The sequence below is a fragment of the Mustelus asterias genome, chromosome 3 (assembly GCF_964213995.1).
Source record: "Mustelus asterias chromosome 3, sMusAst1.hap1.1, whole genome shotgun sequence".
Classification (NCBI taxonomy): Eukaryota; Metazoa; Chordata; class Chondrichthyes; order Carcharhiniformes; family Triakidae; genus Mustelus; species Mustelus asterias.
Window position 1 is genome coordinate 134,977,850 of NC_135803.1, and position 21,435 is coordinate 134,999,284.

The 21,435-nt window shown below is 41.0% G+C and overlaps 1 protein-coding gene across 7 annotated transcripts in view; it reads left to right on the plus strand.

Annotated features, from left to right (window-relative positions):
• iqsec1a (IQ motif and Sec7 domain ArfGEF 1a) overlaps positions 1–21,435 on the plus strand; it is a 468,491-nt gene that overhangs the window by 392,836 nt on the left and 54,220 nt on the right. For 6 of the 7 annotated variants that reach the window (XM_078209674.1, XM_078209681.1, XM_078209677.1 and 3 more), the window contains one exon: positions 21,017–21,299. In XM_078209674.1, coding sequence (XP_078065800.1) covers positions 21,017–21,299 — 283 coding nt within the window. Of the gene's footprint in view, positions 1–12,737; positions 12,838–21,016; positions 21,300–21,435 lie in introns of those variants that run through there. The other variant, XM_078209676.1, reaches the window with a different exon arrangement.

The following is a 21,435-nucleotide window of genomic DNA, read 5'->3' on the forward strand; positions in this document are numbered from 1 at the left end:
GAAATGCAGAGAGGAGTTCACTATTTTCAGAGAATGACGTGATTTTACTCTGCACCCATCATTGAAAATGTGACATTTTAAAGGGTATAAGTATTGTAGCACATCATTATGCACCAGGCTCTGAACACTGCCTGTTTTAATAGCAATTAATAGCATTTATAACCAATCGATGTATTTCCTGAGGAGTTTATGCTGTCAATTGATTAATGTATTCCAGGACTGACATAGCTCTTCCTACTCCCAGTTTTTTAAATTGCCTACTTTTAATGACATTAACTAGAGCTTCAAAACAAATCAATTAATTACAAAGACAGGCTGTCCGGGTATTCAAAGGGTATTTAGTCAATGCGATATGGACTTCAGTAGGTAGAGTTTGACTGTAGTGTCCATGGTACAAAAGCTCCATCATACCAAGCACAAAGGAAGAAGATTGTGGTTGTTGGAGGTCAGTCATCTCAGCTCCAGGACATCACAACAGGAGTTCCTCAGGGGAGTGCCCTAGACCCAACCACTTTTCACTGTTTCATCAATGACCTTCCTTCCACCGTAAGGTCAGAAATTCACTGATGACAGCACAATGTTCAGCACCAACCACACCACTTCATATACAGTCTATGTCTAAATGCAATAAGATTTGGATAATACCCAGGCTTGGGACTGACAAGTGGCAAGTAACGTTGTGCCACACAAGTCCCGGAAAGCATTTAAGCATTGCCCCATGATAATCATTGGCAGTGCCCTCATTGAATCCCCCACTATCAACATCGTGGGAGTTACCATTGACCAGAAACTGATCTGGACTAGCCGTATAAATACTGTGGCTCCAAGAGCAGGTCAGAGGCTAGGAATCTTGCAGTGAGTAACTCAGCTCTTGACTCCCTAAAGCCTTGCCACAATCTAGGAGGCGCAAGTCAAGTGTACTCCCCCCTTGCCTGGAGGAGTGCAGCACCAACAACACTCAGGAAGTGTGACACCATCCAGGACAGAACAGTCCACTTCATTGGCATCCTTTCCACAAACATTCACTCCCTCCAGCACCAACACACAGTAACAGTTGTGTGTACTACTTACTTTGCAGGAACTTACCAAGGCTCCCAAGGCAACATCTTTCAAACCCATGACCACTACATCTAGAAGGACAAGGACAGTAGATACATGGCAACACCACCACCTGGAAGTTCTCCTCCAAACCACTCAATATCTTGACTTTGAACTATATCACAGTTCTTTCACTGTTGCTGGGAGAAAATCCTGGAACATCCTCCCTAACAGCACTGTGGGTGTACCTACACCTCAGGGACTGCAATGGTTCAAGAAGACAGCTCACCACCATCTACTTGAGGGCAATTAGGGATGGGCAGTAAATGCTGGCTGAGCCAGCAAAAGCCCACATACCTTGAACGAATAAATGAAAGTGAGTCATTATGCTCGTACATGGAAGGATTCCCCCGTTCATTCTTTTTCCCATTTTCTCAGAGAGAATCGTTTTTAACTTTTATTCCAAATTATGTTTGAATTAATGGCTATCCATTACATTGAGTAACCTCAAAATAAAGGGACAAGATTATGAGTACGTGACACCAAATTTGGAAACAGTAAACAAGAAGACTGTAAATCAGTAAGTAACTGGTGGCTTTCCTGTGGTCTTGCTAAGAGTTAGTTTGGGTCAGAAGGACGGCACAGTGGTTTGCACTGCTGCCTCATAGCTCCAGAGTTCGATTCCAGGGTCAGGTTGTGTGCATTTTCAAGCTTAATTTCTTGATGTCTATTTCAGCCAACATTTTTGGCTGCCACATAACTGCAACCTTCAGCTCAGGTGATATCTGACCTTTCCTGGAGGTAGAATTGAAAAAGAATTGATTTGGGATTAAAAGCCTTGCAGCGTGGTGGCCTTTTTATTTATTGTTTTCATCTTGAAAGCATTTTTTTTGACTTTGAGGTGGTCGTTTCCTTTGCCAACAACTACTGATTTAGTAATAAAAGATGGGAATTTGGTTACCGCTCTGATTTTTAACTGTTGAGACAGATATTGAGCTTGCCAGTTTAGAGCCGTTTGTTGTAGGCCAATTGATTTTTCCTGTTAATGTTTTTTTTCTGTCAGAAAAGGAAATCATTAACTCTCAGTACCTCCCTGCTCCAGGACCCTTCGTCCACATTTCTTTTTTCCCTTGCATTCTCTTTCATGTTCCCCCGCTTTCTTTCCCTCCTTCCCCCCCCTCCCCTTCCTTATCCCTTCCGATGAAAGATCACCACCTGAAACATTAGTTCTGTTTCTGTCTCCACAGATGCCGCCTGACCTGCTAGGTAATTTCAGTATTTTCTGTTTTCACCCCCATGACTTCTATAGGCGTACAAATAGTAAAAATGTGGGCCAATCAGGGAACTGTTCGAGTTTTTTTAATTCATTTTTATGGGATGTGGGCGTGGCTGGCTTGGGCCTGCATTTATTGCCCATCCTGGACGGTACTAGGAGTCAACCACATTGCTATGGATCTGGAGTCGCATATAGGGCAGACCAGGTAAGGACGGCAGATTTCCTTCCCTGAAGGACGTTAGTGAACCAGATGGGTTTTTATGACAATCGACAATGGTCATTACCAGATTTTTAATTCCAGATTTTAATTTGCAATGATGGGATTCGAACCTGGGTCCCCAGAGAATCAGTGTGGCGCCCTGGAATTACCAGTCCAGCAACTATGCCACTGCCTCCCCAGGAGGTAACACAAAGGCTGGAGAAAAGGGAACCATTAGATGTAGTGTATTATAAATCATGGTGCATAAGTTGACCTAGTGTATAAAATGGCCCTTTTTTTTCATCGTCAAACATCATGTTTTGTGTGTAGTTGACATCCCCATCCCACCACCCCCCCTTTCAGCCTCGATGTGCTGTGCTCGCATCAGTATTCGGCCTCAGTTTTTCACTCCACAAAGGTGTTTTACTTACCAATACCTTAGAACCAGGCACACAGCATCAAGAAGATGAAATGGGCTGTCTTGCAGGATGCACTGGAATTTAAGATACACCCACTCTTTACATCAGATGCTGATGACATCTCAAAATGGTGACCACCCACACCCACCAGCGGTTTAGTTGTGTACTCACCGTATAAGTTGTTCCCCTTTGTTTGGAGGGATTTTTTTGAGTCTTTGATGGTCAATTTATATGCCTGAGTCTATGGTATTTGGATTTCCACAAGACATTGAAGAAGGAGCCACGTAAAATGTTACTGCGCAAGGTAAGAAATGGTGTTGGGGTACATATTACCTTGATAGAGGATTGGCTAACTAACAGAGAGTCAGAATCAATCTGTCTTTTACAAGTTGGCAAACTGTTGACTAGTGGATTGCCACTGAAATTACAACAAGGCCTCAACTATTTACAATTTATATTAATTACTTGGGTGAAGAGAATGACTGTATTGTGGTCAGATTTTCTGATGCGACAAAGGTAGGTAGGAAAGCACTTTGTAGGAAAGATGCAAATAGTTCGACAAGGGATATAGATAAGATAAATGGGTGAGCAAAAATTTGGCAGCTGGAATGTAATGTGGGAAAATGTGAATTTGCAAGAAGAATAGAAAAGCACAATATTAATTAAATGGAGAAAGATTGCAAAATGCTGTGGTACAGAAGGATCTGGGTGTCCTAGTAAATAAATCACAAAGGTAGCATGCAGGTACAACAGGTAATTAGGAAGGCAAATGAAAGTTTGGCCTTCATTGCAAGGGGGATAGAGCATAAAAGTAGGGATGTCTTTCTATAGCCATACAGGGCATTGGTGAGACCTCCCTGGAGCGGTATAGACAGTTTTGATCTCGTGAATATGTTTTGCATTGGAGATAGTTCAGAGAAAGTTCATTTGGTTGATTCCTAGTTTGACAGTTTGTCTTGTGAGGAAAGTTTGAGCAGGTTTGGCCTATACTCAGCAGAGTTTAGAAGAATCCAAGATGATCAGATTGAAACATGCAAGATTCTGAGGGCACTTGACAGGATAGATGCTCAGAGGATGTTTCTCCTCATCCGGTATCTAGAACTAGGGGGCACCATTTAAAAATAAGAAGTAGCTCATTTAAGGGAGAGATGAGGATGAATTTCCTGAGTGTCATTGATCATTAGGATTCATTACCCCAGAGAGCAGTGGAGGCGGGGTCACTTAATATATTCAAGGCTGAATTAGACAAATGTTTGATCTATAAGGGAGTCAAAGCTTCTGGGGCGGCAGAAAGTGTTGAATCCTCAGAAACTGCAATTTTTATGCTCTTCTGTCCCGCCCACCCTGATGACTTGCCTTCTGTTCTGTAATACCTTGGTTAGCATTCCACAGCCTCTTCCTTATACTCACAGCTGGTGAGTACATTATAACTGTTCACCAGAAAATACAGATTTTAAGTTGCTATTTGATGATCCAGAACAAAGCAATCTTGAGGCTCATAAGTCTGGTCAATACCAGTGTAAACTAATGTGTATGGTGTTCTGAAATGACAAAAAGAGCTGATTTTTTAAAAAAGCCATTGTATATTCAGTCTCACAGGCTTTGTCATTTTTAAATGTTTTCATTTTTCTCAGGGCATCAAGTTACGCTTAAGCTTGCAAATCTAGTGATTTTTCAATCCTACTCAGTCACAAATTTAATTGTGTTTTCACGTACATAGTGCCATGTCGTTTTTGTACCACTTCAGGGTAACTGCACCAACGCAGTTATCCTCGGTTGATGCCAAATTAACTAATCTCAGACATTGTGATTGTTGCGGCAATATAGTTGGCAACAGCATCTTGAGGCTGAAAAGGGATAAACTATTCAGCTTTCGTGTTTCTGATCACTGTTTGTAACCCCTTAGTGGAATGACAATTAAGGACATGATGGGTCTCAGCTATGACATCCACTATTGTCGGATAGCATGCTGATACTCAACTATGAACAGCCTGATAATGCATTCTACGTACCATGATAAGTAAAGAATAGTCACTGAGGTACCGAAAGAATTACCAAAGATACCAAAGAGTTACTCTCATCTAGGAAACCGTATCCCAGTGTTACTCGATACCAATTTAAGAAATTTATTTTACCTCGCCCTCTCAAGCCCTGTAAAAATACATGAGATGCATCTACGTTGAACAGCAGTTTCACAAGGACCGATGTGTTAGATTCGAGTCTTTGGAGAAATTTCTCAAATCATGCGTACTGCAAAGGTTTTGCAGAAATATCTGGGTGTTCAGAGTTTAATTTGCACAAGTCAAAATAATTAGCTAATTCTATGTGTAATTTCATCCTAAATACTTTCCATCAACTGAATGAGAAAATTTGTTTCGGTATGAAGAATGCTCTACAGTACTTAGAAACTTATAAACCCTACAGCACAGAAAGAGGCCATTCGGCCCATCGAGTCTGCACCGACCACAATCCCACCCAGGCCCTACCCCCATATCCTTACATATTTACCCACTAATCCCTCTAACCTACGCATCCCGGGACACTAAGGGCAATTTTAGCATGGCCAATCAACCTAACCCGCACATCTTTGGACTGTGGGAGGAAACCAGAGCACCCGGAGGAAGCCCACGCAGACGTGAGGAGAATGTGCAAACTCCACACAGACAGTGACCCAAGCCGGGAATCGAACCCAGGTCCCTGGAGCTGTGAAGCAGCAGTGCTAACCACTGTGCTACCGTGCCGCCCAAGTACTCATAAGTACTTATAAATACTCAAAACATAATTGTTGGCAAACATAAGAGGATCTTTATGCGTTCTCGGATATCCTTTAACCTGTTCAAAAGAGGGAGGTGACAAATACCAATTGGCAGTCATCATATGGGTATTTAAGATTGTTGATAATTTCCCCACATGTGTAAATAAACTTCCTTTCATTTGGACCACGGACCAATGCCCTGACCTAATGTCTGGGCTCATTTGATCCCTTGCCCCCCTGCCTTTGCTTCCATATGAAAAGAGGATAAGGGAAAAAAGAACAAGTCAAAATAATGCAATATTCCATATATGTTTTACACCGAGATAAAGTACTTCCATAGTATTATAGACAAAATTATTATTCAGTAAATGGAATTGCACATTTTGAGTTTTCCTTTGCTCCTTCAGAAATGATATTTGATAAAGCAAAATAAAATTTATTTGAGTCACAAGTAAGGCTTACATTAACACTGCAATTAAGTTACTGTGAAATCCCCCTAGTCGCCACACTCCGGCGCCTGTTCGAGTCATTGCACCCGGAGGAAACCCACGCAGACATGGGGAGAACACACAGACTCCACACAGACAGTGACCCAAGCCGGGAATTGAACCCAGGGCCCTGGCGCTGAGAGGCAGCTGTGCTAACTACTGTGCCACCATGCTGCCAAATAATCCTACTTTTCTATCTATGTCAAGGAAAAGTTAGTTCTGTACAACCTTGTTGACAACCTTGTTGTTGAAATTTAGAACTCCCCTCATAACATTTTAATCCCATAATCATGCAAGAAACTGATTTTACTTAATACACAATCATTTATGTCTCTCTCTCTCTCCGTGTCAGCTTTTAATCAAAACTGACCATGTCCTCCAGAACAAAATCAAGCAACCTTGATAACTGAGTCCAAAGGAATAACATTGTCATATAAGCAATGATTGTGAATAACTAACATGCCAAATTGTTGTTTGTTGTCTCTAAATGCCGGAAACACAATTTGTACTTGCTCCAACTTCAGCCCAGTTTTGGCACCATGAATTACACATCAAGGCACTCCGAGTAAAGCGTTATCTGAAATTCTAAATCCTGGTGTTGGACTGAGAAAAGTCACATGATTTTTTGACTCCCCTTACAACATATCATAGAATTCCTACAGTGCACAAGGAAGCCATTTAGCCCATCGAATCTGCACCAACTCTCCAAAAGATCATACCCCAGGCCCAGCCTCTTTTTCCCCGCCCAAATTCCCCATAACCCCATCCTTAGGCAAATCCACCTAACCTACACATTTTTTGACACTAATGGCCATTTAGTGTGGCCAAACCATCTAACATGCACATCTTTGGACAGTGGAAGGAAACAGGAGCAGCGGAGGAAACCCACACAGACACGGGGAGAATGTGCAAACTCCATACAGTCACCCAAGGCTGGAATCGAATCGGGTCTCTGGCACTCTGAGGCAGCAGAGCTTACAGGGGGCGGCACGGTAGCACAGTGGTTAGCACTGCTGCTTCACAGCTCCAGGGTCCTGGGTTCGATTCCCGGCTCGGGTCACTGTCTGTGTGGAGTTTGCACATTCTCCTCGTGTTTGCGTGGGTTTCCTCCGGGTGCTCCGGTTTCCTCCCACAGTCCAAAGATGTGCGGGTTAGGTTGATTGGCCAGGTTAAAAATTGCCCCTTAGAGTCCTGAGGTGCGTAGGTTAGAGGGATTAGTGGGTAAATATGTGGGGGTAGGGCCTGGGTGGGATTGTGGTCGGTGCAGACTCGATGGGCCGAATGGCCTCCTTCTGCACTGTAGGGTTTCTATTCTATTCTTACCACTGTGCCACCGTGCTGCCCAGTAATGTAACATGTAATTTTTGTTAAATGAAATTTGTACCCTTTAAAAATAAAAGATGCATTTGCAGAATCTTGCATAGTTACTGCAGAGTAATTGACCAGAAAATTACACTGTCAAATAAGGTAATTTACCAAGATGTACACTTCACTCGTATATCAAATGTAGCTGCTGATTATTCGCTATACTGTGGGAGCCATTTTATGTGAAGCTGCATTGAATTCTGCAACACAGAAGTAAACAACTTGGCCCAGTATATCTGTGCTGGGTGCTGCACATGAGCCTCCCCCCACTCACCCTGTCAACATTTGCCTTCTGTTCGTTTCACCCTTATGTTCTCATCTAGCTTCCCTTTGCATGTATCTATGCTATTTGTCTCACCACTCAGTCATAGTAAACTCCATGCTGAGTAAAGTAGTTTCTCCTGAATCACTTACGGGGATTTAATAGTGACTATCTTGTATTTATGACTACTGATTTTGGACTCTCCCACAAGTGGAAATTTCTCCTCTATCTCTGTCATATCATTTCATTTTAAAGACCTCTATCAGGTTACCTCTCGGTGTTTTCTCGAGAAAAGAACCCCAGCCTCATCGCTCTCTCTTGATAGTTGTGCCCTCTTTCTTCTGTCACTTTTGGAAATAGTTATTGCATTTTTCCCAAGTGCTTTTCATACTTATTTTGTAGCTTGCCAACCAGGAAAGTTTGAGGTAGTCTAATATGCTTTGTTTCAGATATTACCTGAAAACACCACTGTAAATTACCCATTTTGTGATGGTGGACACATTTTACTATAAAATCTGGGTCAGTTATAGTCTCCATAACGAACTTAGAGGTGCTCTAACCACATCATTTATGTGAAGCCCCTACAACCCAATGCCTAGCTTTTGAAGGCTCAAACATGTATTCTACAGTCATCTAATGACTATGCATCTTGAATAGGAGGTCAATGGATTGAGTTGGTCCCAAGCTGGTGAGAAAGGTTCAGAACCAATGCTGCCTGGTGGAGCAGATTTGGTGAGTTAATACCTGAACCAGGCAGATTGAGGGAATTCCAGAGATCCCAGGATTCTTCCAAAACAACTTTGGCGATGCTGTAAGCCAATAATTGATGGAGTCATCCTAGCTGAACAGACAGTTGAAAGCTTGCCAGCACTACATTGGTAAGCTGTGTAGTTTTAATAGTCCCCTTGTATATACGAGGGAGCCCCTAAGCAATGACTCTCAGTAGGTAGACTGTACAAGGAGAGAGTTTGCACTCCACATCAAAACGAGCTGAAACCCTACAGATCGAATTTTCCGCATTAGCATGGAGACTTAAACATGATGGGCTTTTGCTTGATTCAGACAGCAAGCTGACCCAGAAATCAAGAATTAGCAGGCCTACAATCAGTGAGGGATTTTTTTCGATGTCATTTGGTTGTTCCTTTAAACAAAAATGCTGATTTGTGTATTTTGATTTAGAAATGATTGGAGTATACTGAGCAGTTCTAAATGCAATGCTCAAAATGGTACTACAGATGTTTGAGGGCTTAGTTTAAAAAGTGCACCAGCTTCATTAAATCAGAGAATGATAGAGTGTAAAAAGAGATCATGACCAGGATTTTATGGCCTCGTTCGTCCTGAAACCGTAAAATCCCGCCCGAGGTCAATGGACCTTCCCGTTGTTCGCCCCTCATCCGCTCTGTGGCGGGCGGGGCGGTAAAATTCCGATCCAGCTGTCCATTGTGCCTGTTAGGAAACCTCCAACCAATGAGGTGCACAACCTTACAAAGCGCTATCACCAAGTGAATTGGTTAAAAATGCATCTCCATCCTGACTTGGAAATATATCGCCTGCCGTTCTTTCACTATCGCTGGGTCAAAATCCTGTAACTTCCTCCCTAACATCTGTCTGTGTTCCTACACCACGTGGACTACAGTGATTTGAGAAGACAGCTCACCACCACCTTCTCCAGGGCAATTAGCGATGGGCAATGAATGCTGGCCTAGCCAGTGACGCTGGCATCCCATAAAATAATTTTAAAAACACAATATTATGTAGAAACTTCACCCAGCAGAAAGTGGTTTGTTGAATTTTGTCATGAAGGCAATGACTCTTTGAAAAGCTATTATGTTTTCTATTCCCTTAAAATTAAAGTCGGATTGAATTGCAAATGCAGGAGAGCAAGCAATTTATACCTTCCGAAATGTGATTACAAGTACAATTTGTGCATTCCTGAAAGGGTTAACAAACCTTGAGGATAAGGCAACCTATCTCCTTCAGCTGCAGACAACTATAGTTGCGCAAAGCTGAATGGTATCAATAAATTGGTAAAGACAGACTTTAACATTTATCAGTCTGAAAGCGTCTATTAATAGAGCTGCCTACACAACATCACATGGACCAACTCCCAGTTGTATTGCTGTTTGCACTGACAATCTGCATCAAATATGATTACAGCATTGCCTTCCAGTGGCAAATACCTCCCTGGGAAAAGCTTTTAACAAATCAGGTTGATTAACTGGATCAATCAACCACTCCCAAACAGGCCAATCGTTTCCTGCTCTGTGCACTGTTGAATTTCATTTTCTCCTGAAGCCAAAAGGATATTGTATACTGAGCTGCTCGAGTCTCCTGGGTTCTGTTGGAGCACTCATGATTTTGCCACATGCACCCTCATTGTTTTGCACTTCACACCCTTATTGTGAAACAATGCTTACCTGAACTAGTGTTTTGCTAAGACATTGGACATCCCCTTCTACTTACTGTTATAGCCATGTGGTGTTTACATTGTACGTCGGAAAGAACCCAGTCTTTCCGGGAGCTTGAATTGGATAGGAGGTAAGCATGTATTGTCTGTTATTTCATTATTGTGAATGAAACTGCACCTTTAGGATTAGAATGATCAGCAAAACTTTTGTTTTTAAAGTTGAACCTTTACTGAAGAAGTACTTGTAAGTAGATGCATTATTGTTAAAAGATGCATTTAATTTTAATAATAGCTGGACACTTGAATACATTTTACAGCCATCTACAAGATGAGCACTGCTGCTTAGTTATCAGTACAGTAATACCAATTGAAATGTGTTTGAATGTAAAGGCCATAGTAAGCTTTCAGATATTTTGTTGTCTGCAGTATGGCAAATAGGTGGGGAAAGCACCACTGGAGCGTTTTGTGCAATGGACAGTTTTCAACCTGTCAGTGCATACTTTCTTGCGGCATATTTGACTTTGTCGAGAACCCAGGTTATAATCTACAAGAAGTGGAATTAATTGGCCTTTGGCAAATCGACGCTGATCATGCATAGTTTGCGGGATATTTTTTGTGCACTATTTCTGCATGCAGAACGATTTTTGAATGTCACAGAAAAAATACGTCTTTATAAATTTTCAAGACAATTTGGATTGAGCATTTGCACCTTGGGCTGATAAAGCACCATGAGATGAATTGTGGCTTCGAAAGACCTTTTCAGTTAAAGCTAAATGTGCATAAATTACATTTAGAGCACCTAGGGGATTTCTACGTTAAAGCGCTTTTCTGATTTGTGGTATATTTGATTTGCAGATTTTATGAAGGAGCTCTCGAGTACATAATCGGTCAAAGGCATTCTATAAATGCGGTAATAAATGCTTCTGATTCATTCAGGGAAACAGGATTATGTTCAGATACAAGGAAATATTTATCAGATTAAGGTTTAAAATTATATTCTGAGTTGTTGGAACTGAATGATGTTTTGCTATTTAAGAAGTCTCACTCCAGTGTTCACTATTAATGGTTTGCTTTCATTTGTTCAGCAATGAGACTGCTATGCAGGTTGATATATCTGTGGAGACAGCAACACAGCAGTTAATATATGTAGTGGTCGCATCTTATTCCTTGCCAGTGAAGAAGCTTGTTTGCTTTATAAGATGTGATTATTTTTGCTGCTTGTGGTTCTCTAAGCTCTAGTGTAATTTGATTTGATAAAGTCCATATATTTGACTTGGTGCAGCTGTACAAGTATTTGTTTTGGACTGTTTGTAAGCATTATTAGTAATACTTTTGTTCATTAGGCTTTTCCCTGCTGTAAATTTGAATTTGCTTTGTTGCATGGTACCTTCAGCAAAGCGTGAATCCGATATGCTGGATTCCACGCTTTTGGAGAAATGTAATCACATATTTCAATGAATTGCTTCAGGAGCAGTGCTGTACTGAGGCCTGCAGTTCATTTCCAGGTTTCCCCTTACATTTCCTCCACGTGTTTTTCCTTTGGGTTTGAATTTCACTTCTGATTATTTACAACTGAATGATCATGCAGGACCAACCTCCTAATCACATGCACATTTATCTCTTGCAGAAGAGCAGTATGGCGTCTCGTGCTGTAAAATAAACAGCCCACTCCCAGATTTTCGATTGTTAACAGCAGCAGACAGGATTTTATAATAGTGCAAGCCTCATGTGAATGCCGAGAACCAGATTATTGCAATACATCTCTTAGAAATCTGTACTACAGAAATAATCTGGAATATTATACATCAGTGCTGTACTGCTTGAGGACTATAGGAAAAATGGGGCTCGTATTCATTCAGTCAACACTTCAGAGAAAAACTGGCATTTCGGACTCTGTTGTGGAGTCTGATGAGCTCAAATTGATGTTTAGATGCAAAAGCCAGCGTAATTCAGTAACGATAATGTTGAAGTTGGCGTATCAATGTTCTCTCATCAGAAATATTTTTGAAATTCCATGGACATACTGACTATTTATACATTTGGCAGCATTTACTCTGATTAAAATGTTGTTACCACAGAGGCTCCTTTTTGTCTAAGCTATTTTTGTATATGTTCAGAACGTAAAATGAATCGAGCAGAAAATGAAACCCATGATAAGGGAAATAGCAAATGGAAATAGCAGGATATGCTTGATTTCCTGCGAAGCATAAACATAAAAAAAAAGCTGGATTTTATCTGCAGGCTATGTCATCCTATGTCGCACTCCTTTCTGATTGGTGGTTCTGAGCAGCTGAAGACTCGAGCTTGCGATGAAAGAAGCAGCAAGAAATAACATTAGAACAATTACTGTATTGTATTCACTTGCCTCAGCTGTGGAGAAGATCAATCCCTTCACAACAGTTTGAGCAGGAATGCGCTCGTACACTCAGCTTTGACAAGATCCGAGGCAGGTTGGCATTTTAAATATCAGAATGGAGTCGGAAAAGCTTTCAGTTTTGGCACAGTCTCAGACACTGCTTCATCCTGGCTTTCTGGATTATCAAGTGCAGTATCATTTGACTGTTAGTGCATCTAGGTGAACCAGGTGTTCATCTGCACCATGTTCAGTACACCCCACAGGTTCAGCAGGTGAGAATGGGTTTTGTTAATACTGTTTTAGAAGTCAGAGCGCTTCCTCATCTTGCTCCGCATTGTGTTCCATTACTCCTTGTTTTGATCGCAGTGCATTGATGCGTTGGAGCAGGAACTTTGTTATACGGTGCTACTTTTCTAATGTCAACATTTTTAAATATTGCTGATTATTTTTTACAAGGTAGCTTGTGAATGATTAAAACACTGGGTCATATATTTTTGGATCAATGCGATTTGACAGTCAGACCAGCCTATGTTGCTTGGAAACTGATCACAGTTGCTATTTCTCGATTTTCGAATGTCTTGTGTATAAATCTAGCAATTCTGCAGAGCTAGTGCAAAATGACCTTTTAAATGGAGGTCATGCACTACTGATGGATTTATATACTGATCTATTCGATTTGAAACCGTGATCCCAACCACCCTTCCAAAAGATGGCATGGGATTTGGATGATGAAAATCATTGTTGAAAAGGGAATCTTGCAGATTCATAGCATGTAACCAACTCAACTTACAGAATTTTTTAAAAACAGGAATGTTTTGCCTTTGCCACTTTCACCATAACACACAATGTTTTACTAAAGGCACTATATAAATGGCAGTTGTTTAACTACCAGAGGTATTCAAGTAATGCATAAGTAGGTAAATCATCCAAGTGTGAAAGTGAGTCATGTAGACTAGAAGGATCTTGTGTTCTATGCTAAATTAGTTAACCACTGCAATGAAGGGAGTTGGTCTGCTTCAACTGACTGCAACATCATTGACAATTGTTTTTCTTTCCTTTTATTCTGATGTCTGTCCCCACTTCTGTTGACTTTCAGTGACCACTTCTGCAAAAATGTCCATTTTGGACATAGCATGAGAACAGGATTAACTTGGTTGTGATATTTAGCGACAAATGTCTGATATACTCGATCACTAAGGGACTACGTGGGTAAAATACGAGGGGGCTGCTGTTACACATAGAATTCGAAATCTGGTTCTGCAGGAATTGGCACTTCCAAGAAAGTGAGGGATGAATGTGGGGAAAAATAATTCTAAAACAGATTTATTCACTTCGGAATAGAATACACTAGCAATGATGGATTTGTTTCTTCACTTCTCATTGGATTCATTCTGACATTGCTTGGGGACATTCATTCCGACTACTGCTAATTATGGAACTTGACAGATCAGTTATAAGAACCTAAAATACCATATCTGAAAGGTTGGCATGTTGAGGAGGGTCTATTCTGCAAAAGGATTTTGTGAATACACGATGCGGAAAACTGTTGAAGTGATAAAATGAACCCTCCCTTAACACCTCATAAAAATTCCTTTTACATTTGTGGCATCTGCATTTATATCAATGAATTAACTTCCACTGTAATATTACAGATGTGCAGATAAGGTTTTAAAATTAATATATAATTTGGGTAGGGTTCAAATAAGGGAAAACTTGTAAATCCAAAGGGAAAAGTCATGACCGCTGAGTTATGTCACAGTTTAGGTAAAGATAAACAGAATGACGGGAAGGGCTAGGAAGCCATTGAATAAGAACGAATCAGTGAAGTGTAGTGAAAAGTTAAAACTAAAGGTGCTTTATCTAAATACCTGAAGGATTCATAACAAGATACACAAACGAATGACACAAATCAAATGGTTTTGTCCTAATAGCCATTTCAGAGACACTGGTTGCATGGTGACCAAGTTCAGGGAAATATATCAAAACAAAGAATGCTGGAAAAACTCAGCAGGCCTGGCAGCATTTGTGGAGAGTGGAACAGAGTCTTCAGAGCATTGGGAAATAAATACATCAGGGTACTTATTTCAAAAAGACAAAGGAAATGGAAAAGGAGGGGTGGGATAGCCATGGTAATGAAGTATGACAGAGGGGCAGAAAGTTCTTGGCTCGGAAGAACATGAAGTAAAGTCAGTATGGGTGGAGATAAGAAATAACAAGTGGAAGGAAACATTGGGGGAGTTGTTGATGGACTGCCTAGTGGAATGCTATACTGTTGGATGGTGCATTAATAAATGAGGGGACCTTCTAAAAAGGCAATTTTAAACATATAAAGTGAACTGTTGCCAGTGGTTGAAAGAGTGAGAACCAGAGGGCACAGATTTAAGGAGATAGGCAAATGAAGTATTTTCTTATAGTGGGTGGTTAGGATCTGGGATGCATCGACTGTGAATTTGATGGAGACAGGGTCAACTGAGGCTTTCAAAATGAAATTAGATCATTATCTGAAAAGGAAAGATTTGCAGGGCTATGGGGAAAAGGGTAATACTAGAGTATTGAACTTGAATAAAGCCAGTTACAAAGTTATTGGGGACCTATTGGCTAAGATAGTTTGGGAAATTTGATTAAAAGGTAAGACCGAAGAAGAGCAATGGTGAACACTCGAAGAAATATTCCATTATTCTCAATTTAATCTGTTCCATTGAGAAGTAAATCCATAGAAAAATACATCCATTTGTGGCTAAATGAATAGGCTCAGTGTTGGATTAAAAGGCGAGTCTCAATATTGTCAAGAAGAGTGGTATACCTGAAGATTGGAAGTTTTAGATGACAGAAAAGAATAGCCAGAAGATTGATACAGGAAGAAAATAGAATATGGGAGATTAAACTAGCTAAAAATATAAAAAAAGATTGTAAGAGCTTCTAGAAGAATATAAAAAGAGCATACCAAAAGTGAGATGGGCAAAGTTACAGTAGAGAAGATGATTTTGAACCCAACTTCACTATATAAAACACAAGGCTTACCAGAAGTGATGGGACCCTCTTTACCCCCCACCCCTGCAAGACAAATCCACTGCATTTTGTTATGGTTCCAGTCAGAAACTCCAAAATGTTCTATGGAGCCTGCCTGGATCACAAGTTTTGCATCTTGAATTTGGCTACTATAAGCATAAGATGTTGCTCTTCAGGTATGATTCAAGTGACCCACTAGGGAGCTTTTATCGAACAATGTTTATTTAAGACTATAGTTAACATCCATAGTAAGACAATTACAAACAAGAAGCAAAACAACCACCATAATGTATAACCCTTAAAGATATATCATGTTTTCCAATCAAACCAAAGCCCTTGCCATAGACAAAACCCTTTAAACAGGTTCAATACAGCAAAGTCTACTGCTCATGTGATAATGGGAATTGAGTCCTTTGGTTGAAGTCTGGAGTTCTCTGGATTCACGCCGAACAGTGTGAAGACAAGACAGCTTCCCAAAACACCAGAGAGGCTCTGGTCCAGCCCCCAACAACAGCAGATTTTCACCCTTCAGAAAAACAAGATTTTGTTTTCAGCGAACCAACAGAATTTTCAAAACAACAGGGAGAGAGGGAAAACACTTCTTTTTAACTTGCTGTCCCTTCTAAAACTAAAAACCTGTTGCTCCATACTGAAAAGGAAAGAAAAACACTGTCCAAAAACACATGACCACCGTCCTAACAATGCAGGATCATAAAACTAATCCTAGAGTTAACACAACCCCATTTAAGCCACTTAAGTTGTAATAAAAGGACTCATCATCATCAAGCCCACAACAATGACATCACTGAAGCTGTGAGCTACAGAAATCATGTTTTTTTTTAAAAAACCTTAAAGGTACACTAACATCACAATTTGATGGCCTATACCGGTTAAAAGAATATCAACCTAGGGATCCAGGGGAACATTGAAAGTTGGATATAAAAGTGGCTTGGTTCAAGGCTAAAATTGATAGATTCTTGCACTAAAAGGGCATCGAGGGGTATAAGGGTCAGGTGGAATAGTTGAAGTCGAGGATCAGCCATAGCATTAAATACTGGAGCAGGCTTGTGGGGAAATTATGGACAAACTCTTCTCCTATTTCACATGTTCTTTTGTAACAAACCTGGTTTATTGCAGCATTTGAAACTCCCCAAACCTGAAATAATTTGTGTGTTGGCAAGTAGGCTCCTCCTAATCATAGGGATGAGTCGTCAAATGTTTGATTATGTTTCTAAGTTTATTCAGTTGTGTAGTAGTGGTGCTCCACTATTTATGTTGCCTTTTATCTCAAACTATTACATTATCTGAGAAAATAATATTTTCTCAATGGGAAAAATCTAGACGATGGGCAGGGGTAGAGTGGCGTTAGTCTTTGCCCAGAATGCAGAGTGGAGGCATAGCAATGCAGCATCCTATTTTACACCAAGGCCAATTTCCTTTTCCTTTTTTTTCCTCAAGTGAGGAGATTGAGCATGGGGCCGGAATCTCTGAATGAGTGGGTCAGCAATAATATGGGCCAGGATTTTCCAACGGTTCACACCGGTGAGTTCTCTGGTCCCGCTGCAGTGAACGGAGATTTGGCTGAGTGGCAAATTCGCTGTCCACGCTTGCAGCGACGGTGGGGCATGAACAGTCAGAGAATTTCAGCCATGTTTTGGAATCACTGTCTTAACCTGTCAGCCACTTATTAGAAAAGCTGGCATTTATTATTCATCCACAGTTAGCCTGAACTGAAAGTTCTGGGCTCGCCTTGAATTGTTGCAAACAGTTTTCATTCAATTGTAGCTTCACAGGACAAGTAAATGACAATTACACAGGCGTGGGGCTGCAATCAAATAAAACAGGTCAACTCGGGCTCCTTCCCTGAAGGAATGCCAATTATAATCATGTTTACTGATATCCTGTCTTTATTTCTAAAAAAATGTTTCTGCCATGTTAAAGTCTTCAGCTGCCAAGATTGGATTTGAACCTTAGATTTACTAGTTTAGACCTCTATTGTTGGTCCAGTAATTAAACTACTGTGCTGCTGTACCCATGTGTTGGGGGAAGAAAATCAGAATCTTACTGCACAAGAGTAAATTGTGAACAAATGTCCAACAAAGCTTTCAATGCTGCTTAACATTCCAGAGTATTGTTTTGTTTCAAACAGAAGCATAGTTTTTCCTGTTGCTGTGGCTGCTGCCAGTTGTGCATTATAACATTGGATAGTTGGTCTGGACTCTTTTCCTGGCCAAAGTCACTTGACCCATTTAAAGGACCAGCAGGACAAAATTTTACTCTACCTCTTTCCCCCTCCCCCACCCCAAGTTGGGTTCTGAGGCAGTTTTGGCGGGGGGGCGGGGGGGGGAGGGTGGGTAAAATTGAATAGATGGGATTCCCCCGGGAACCCACCTGCCCAAACCCAGATACAGTTTCACGCTTAGGCTGACCGGGCCTTGGGCAGGAAGCCCGCCCATTCACCTACTAAGGCACCGAAGCAGCCTCTTCAGGGCCTTTTCCTGCCTCCATTTTTAGGCTGGCGGGTGCAGTTAAGGTAGAAAAATGTTTAAACTTTTCTCCATCTCTGGTGGGAAGGTGGGGGGGGGGGGGCGGTGGATACCTCATTCTTGAGGCCCCCCCAGAGTTGGGGCGCTGCCTTCCCCATGGGACGTTGGAGCTCTGGACCTGTTGTTCTGGAGTTCTGAAGCTGCGATTGCCCCGACCCCGACCCCGCTGGGAGACCCCAACTCTCCTGCCCCCCAGGACTTACCTTTTCAAGGGCCCCAGGGCATAGTTTGAGAAGAGCACTGCAGTACCAGTTCTGGCCACTGCAGCGCTGTGCCTGGCCGTATTGAAGAGCTGTCAGCCAATTTTGCACTCACGGGTGGAACTTCCTTCTGAGGGCAGATGGAAGTCTTGCCCACTGCCAACCAACGCTCAAGTGAGTGTTAAACAACAATGGGCGTTCGAGAGTCATTGTCTGCACATTAGGCACTGACTCTCGGGATGGCAGTGCCAACCGCTCACCGTCCTTCAAATTCTACCCCTGCTGTTTAAATATATTCTAGACTTTCCTAAAGGTAGACCGAAACTTCTATTCTACTGATTCTTGTAGATATAGTTCGCTTAAAAAGCGTGATATGGTGCCAAGCAAAAGTAGATGCAGATTTGGGATCCTTATTTGGGATTTTAAAAAATTAATCTATTATCAAGAAAATTATTACGAGGAAAGAGTTTGCTAACTCTATGTAATCTCACCAATAACTATGAAGTTTTTTTCCACCTTTTGTTTGCTGTCTCTACCTCTACCTCTTTTTCTATTTTTTTGTCCCACTCCCCTTCCTCCAAAGAACATTTCGCAGAAACTGAGGTCATTGTGAGGCAGCTAATCCCATTGCTTGATGTGCAAAGAGAAACTTGTCTACTCTATACTGAATAATTGATTTCTTATATTAAATGACTAAGTAAACCCATGGTTTATTCATTATCAAGCACTGAATGAAATGATTTGGGATTGTTATCAGGATATGACTTTGGGTATAAGCTCACGCACTGAATAGGATTAAAATATCTTGGGTGTTCCCTTCGCATATATTGCCCAGAACAGTTTCGAAATATCCAGTACGCTCCACATAAATGTGTGATTTGTGTCCTTCCTGCAGATTTAATTTAAGATAAAAGGATGTATTTTCTTCCCTTATGCATTTGCGTCATTGTAGTTGTATTTTCCATTCTCCTGCAACGTCACAATTTTCAGAGCATAGTATGGCAGGGTTATAGAACACTTCTCTGAGACAGGAGTAGTTGAAGCAAATAATTAAAAAGTTTGTTTGAATTCAAGAGTTTGTCTTGCAGAGTTAGACTGACGCTCTCGCCAGGGCCAGACATTTAAGATACAGTGATACTGATACAGCGGATACTGCGATTGGAATCAGTTTTCAAACTGTGGTGAACGATGGCTATTAGAAATTCAGTGATGGAGGGAAGAAATCCTCAGCGAATGCAGTACCAATTATTTCAAAACGTGCTGCAAATCTGCAGTGTAAAATAGGTGGTAGAAAAATAATGTATTTGGTAATCCTGCGCATAACTGTGACAAAAGGGAACTTTTTGGTAGCTAAATTTTAGAACTGAAGAATATCAAGCACGTTTTGTGAAGTCGAGGCAAGCGGTTGTTGTCTGCACCCTGCAATGGTCAACATCAGAAACTCCTCCAGGTTCTGGGCTACCCATGATCAGTGCCACCTGGGGATCATTTTAAATTCAAATTCTGCCACGCTTGCACAAGGCATTGACGATCCACCTTATTTTTGTTTCCTGCTTAGATTAGTAAGGGCTTTATGCTGCTAAACCGTGTTAACTGTTGGTGCAAACTCGAGTCCATTGGTGAATTTTCATTTGGTCCGAAAGGAAAAAACCTATTGCTTTTATTTTGTTTGCAATTAGTGTTTCTGCTGGAGATCCTACCAAATGATAGTCTTGTTCAGTGAGGATATAAAAGTGCATTCATTTATTATTCCTGCAGTTCTTCATTTTTCTCCTGCCGTTAAGCCGTTGAAAGATGAAAAGTTGCAAAATACTCTTGGGAGCAATTTATCCAAATACTTTTCTGCTACATGCTGATTTTTTTTTTGCAGAATGATTCTTGAAAAAATACGTGCCTTAATGTAATGTTGGCATAGAATGTTTTTATCCTTCTTATTTACAAATTTTCACCTTGCTTTTTAGCTTTCTAAATTTCTTTAAAATGCATTCTATCTGCAACATATTCATTTTTTAAAAGAGAAATCTGAATTACCTCCGATATCTGTTTGAACTGTATCCTGGATGCTTTCATGCATACCATAAAAGATAATTGCTTTGCCATTGCTCCAAAGGTCAGGAAAGTAATGGAAGAAATGTACTTGCAGGATGAGATTAGCACCACCCTCTTTTCGCAGGCTTGTTTCAGTTGTCAGAAAGGGGTAAAACGATAGGATACAATCATGTAATGTTATCTTTCAAATTACCTTTTGAAGGATATTAGAGAAGAATGCTGCGTATGCGGACGTAGTTGTGTTTTTTAAAAATGTGTTTTTGTTGATTCGCGTTGATAAGGAGAGAATGTTGGATCACTGTGGCAGAACTTAAGTTTGTTTTAAACTTTGCTTTCAGCTGAAGGAACGCAAGTTTGGCTGCCGCTGGCTGAAGTTAGGTATTCTCCCAGAACTATCCAACTGAAATAACTACCTTGATCCTTTTCGAGTATTTGAATATTCTGTGGCTTTGCACACACACCGATCTGTACTTTGAACTGTTTTATAATCGGAAAACCCCAAGACTGATGCACGTGGTAATTTTATATTAACTGTCTTTCCAATCATGTGCCACTGACCCAAGCAAATCTTTAGATCTTGAGTGAATGGGTAAAACAAAACAAGTTTTCTGCTTGTTGCTGATCTGAATTGTTTTCCTTCCTTTTAGTGTGGAGGGTGATGCTCCAGGAAGTGAGACTGGCACCTCTCTCGACAGCCCTTCAAGCTACAGCCAGGGTCCAATAACTCACAGCGCTGCTGCCAGCCCTGACCAGTTTGATGGTTCATCTTTGGTATCATTTCCTGCCTCACCTGGTCAGCAGCGTCCGAGGCGGCCGAAGCTTCAACATTCCACCTCCATTCTACGAAAGCAAGCCGAGGAAGACGCAATCAAGCGCTCCAGATCACTGTCAGAAAGCTATGAGCTCTCCTCGGATCTGCAGGATAAACAGGTAACGAGCATCTAAACACACTGTTGGCTTTTACGTTCGTCGATACGCCAATGCATAAGGCAAATGAATAAATTCTGAATTGCCCAGAAGTACTACAATTGTGTATATATCGTGTTCCCAAGTGAAGCTAGACGAG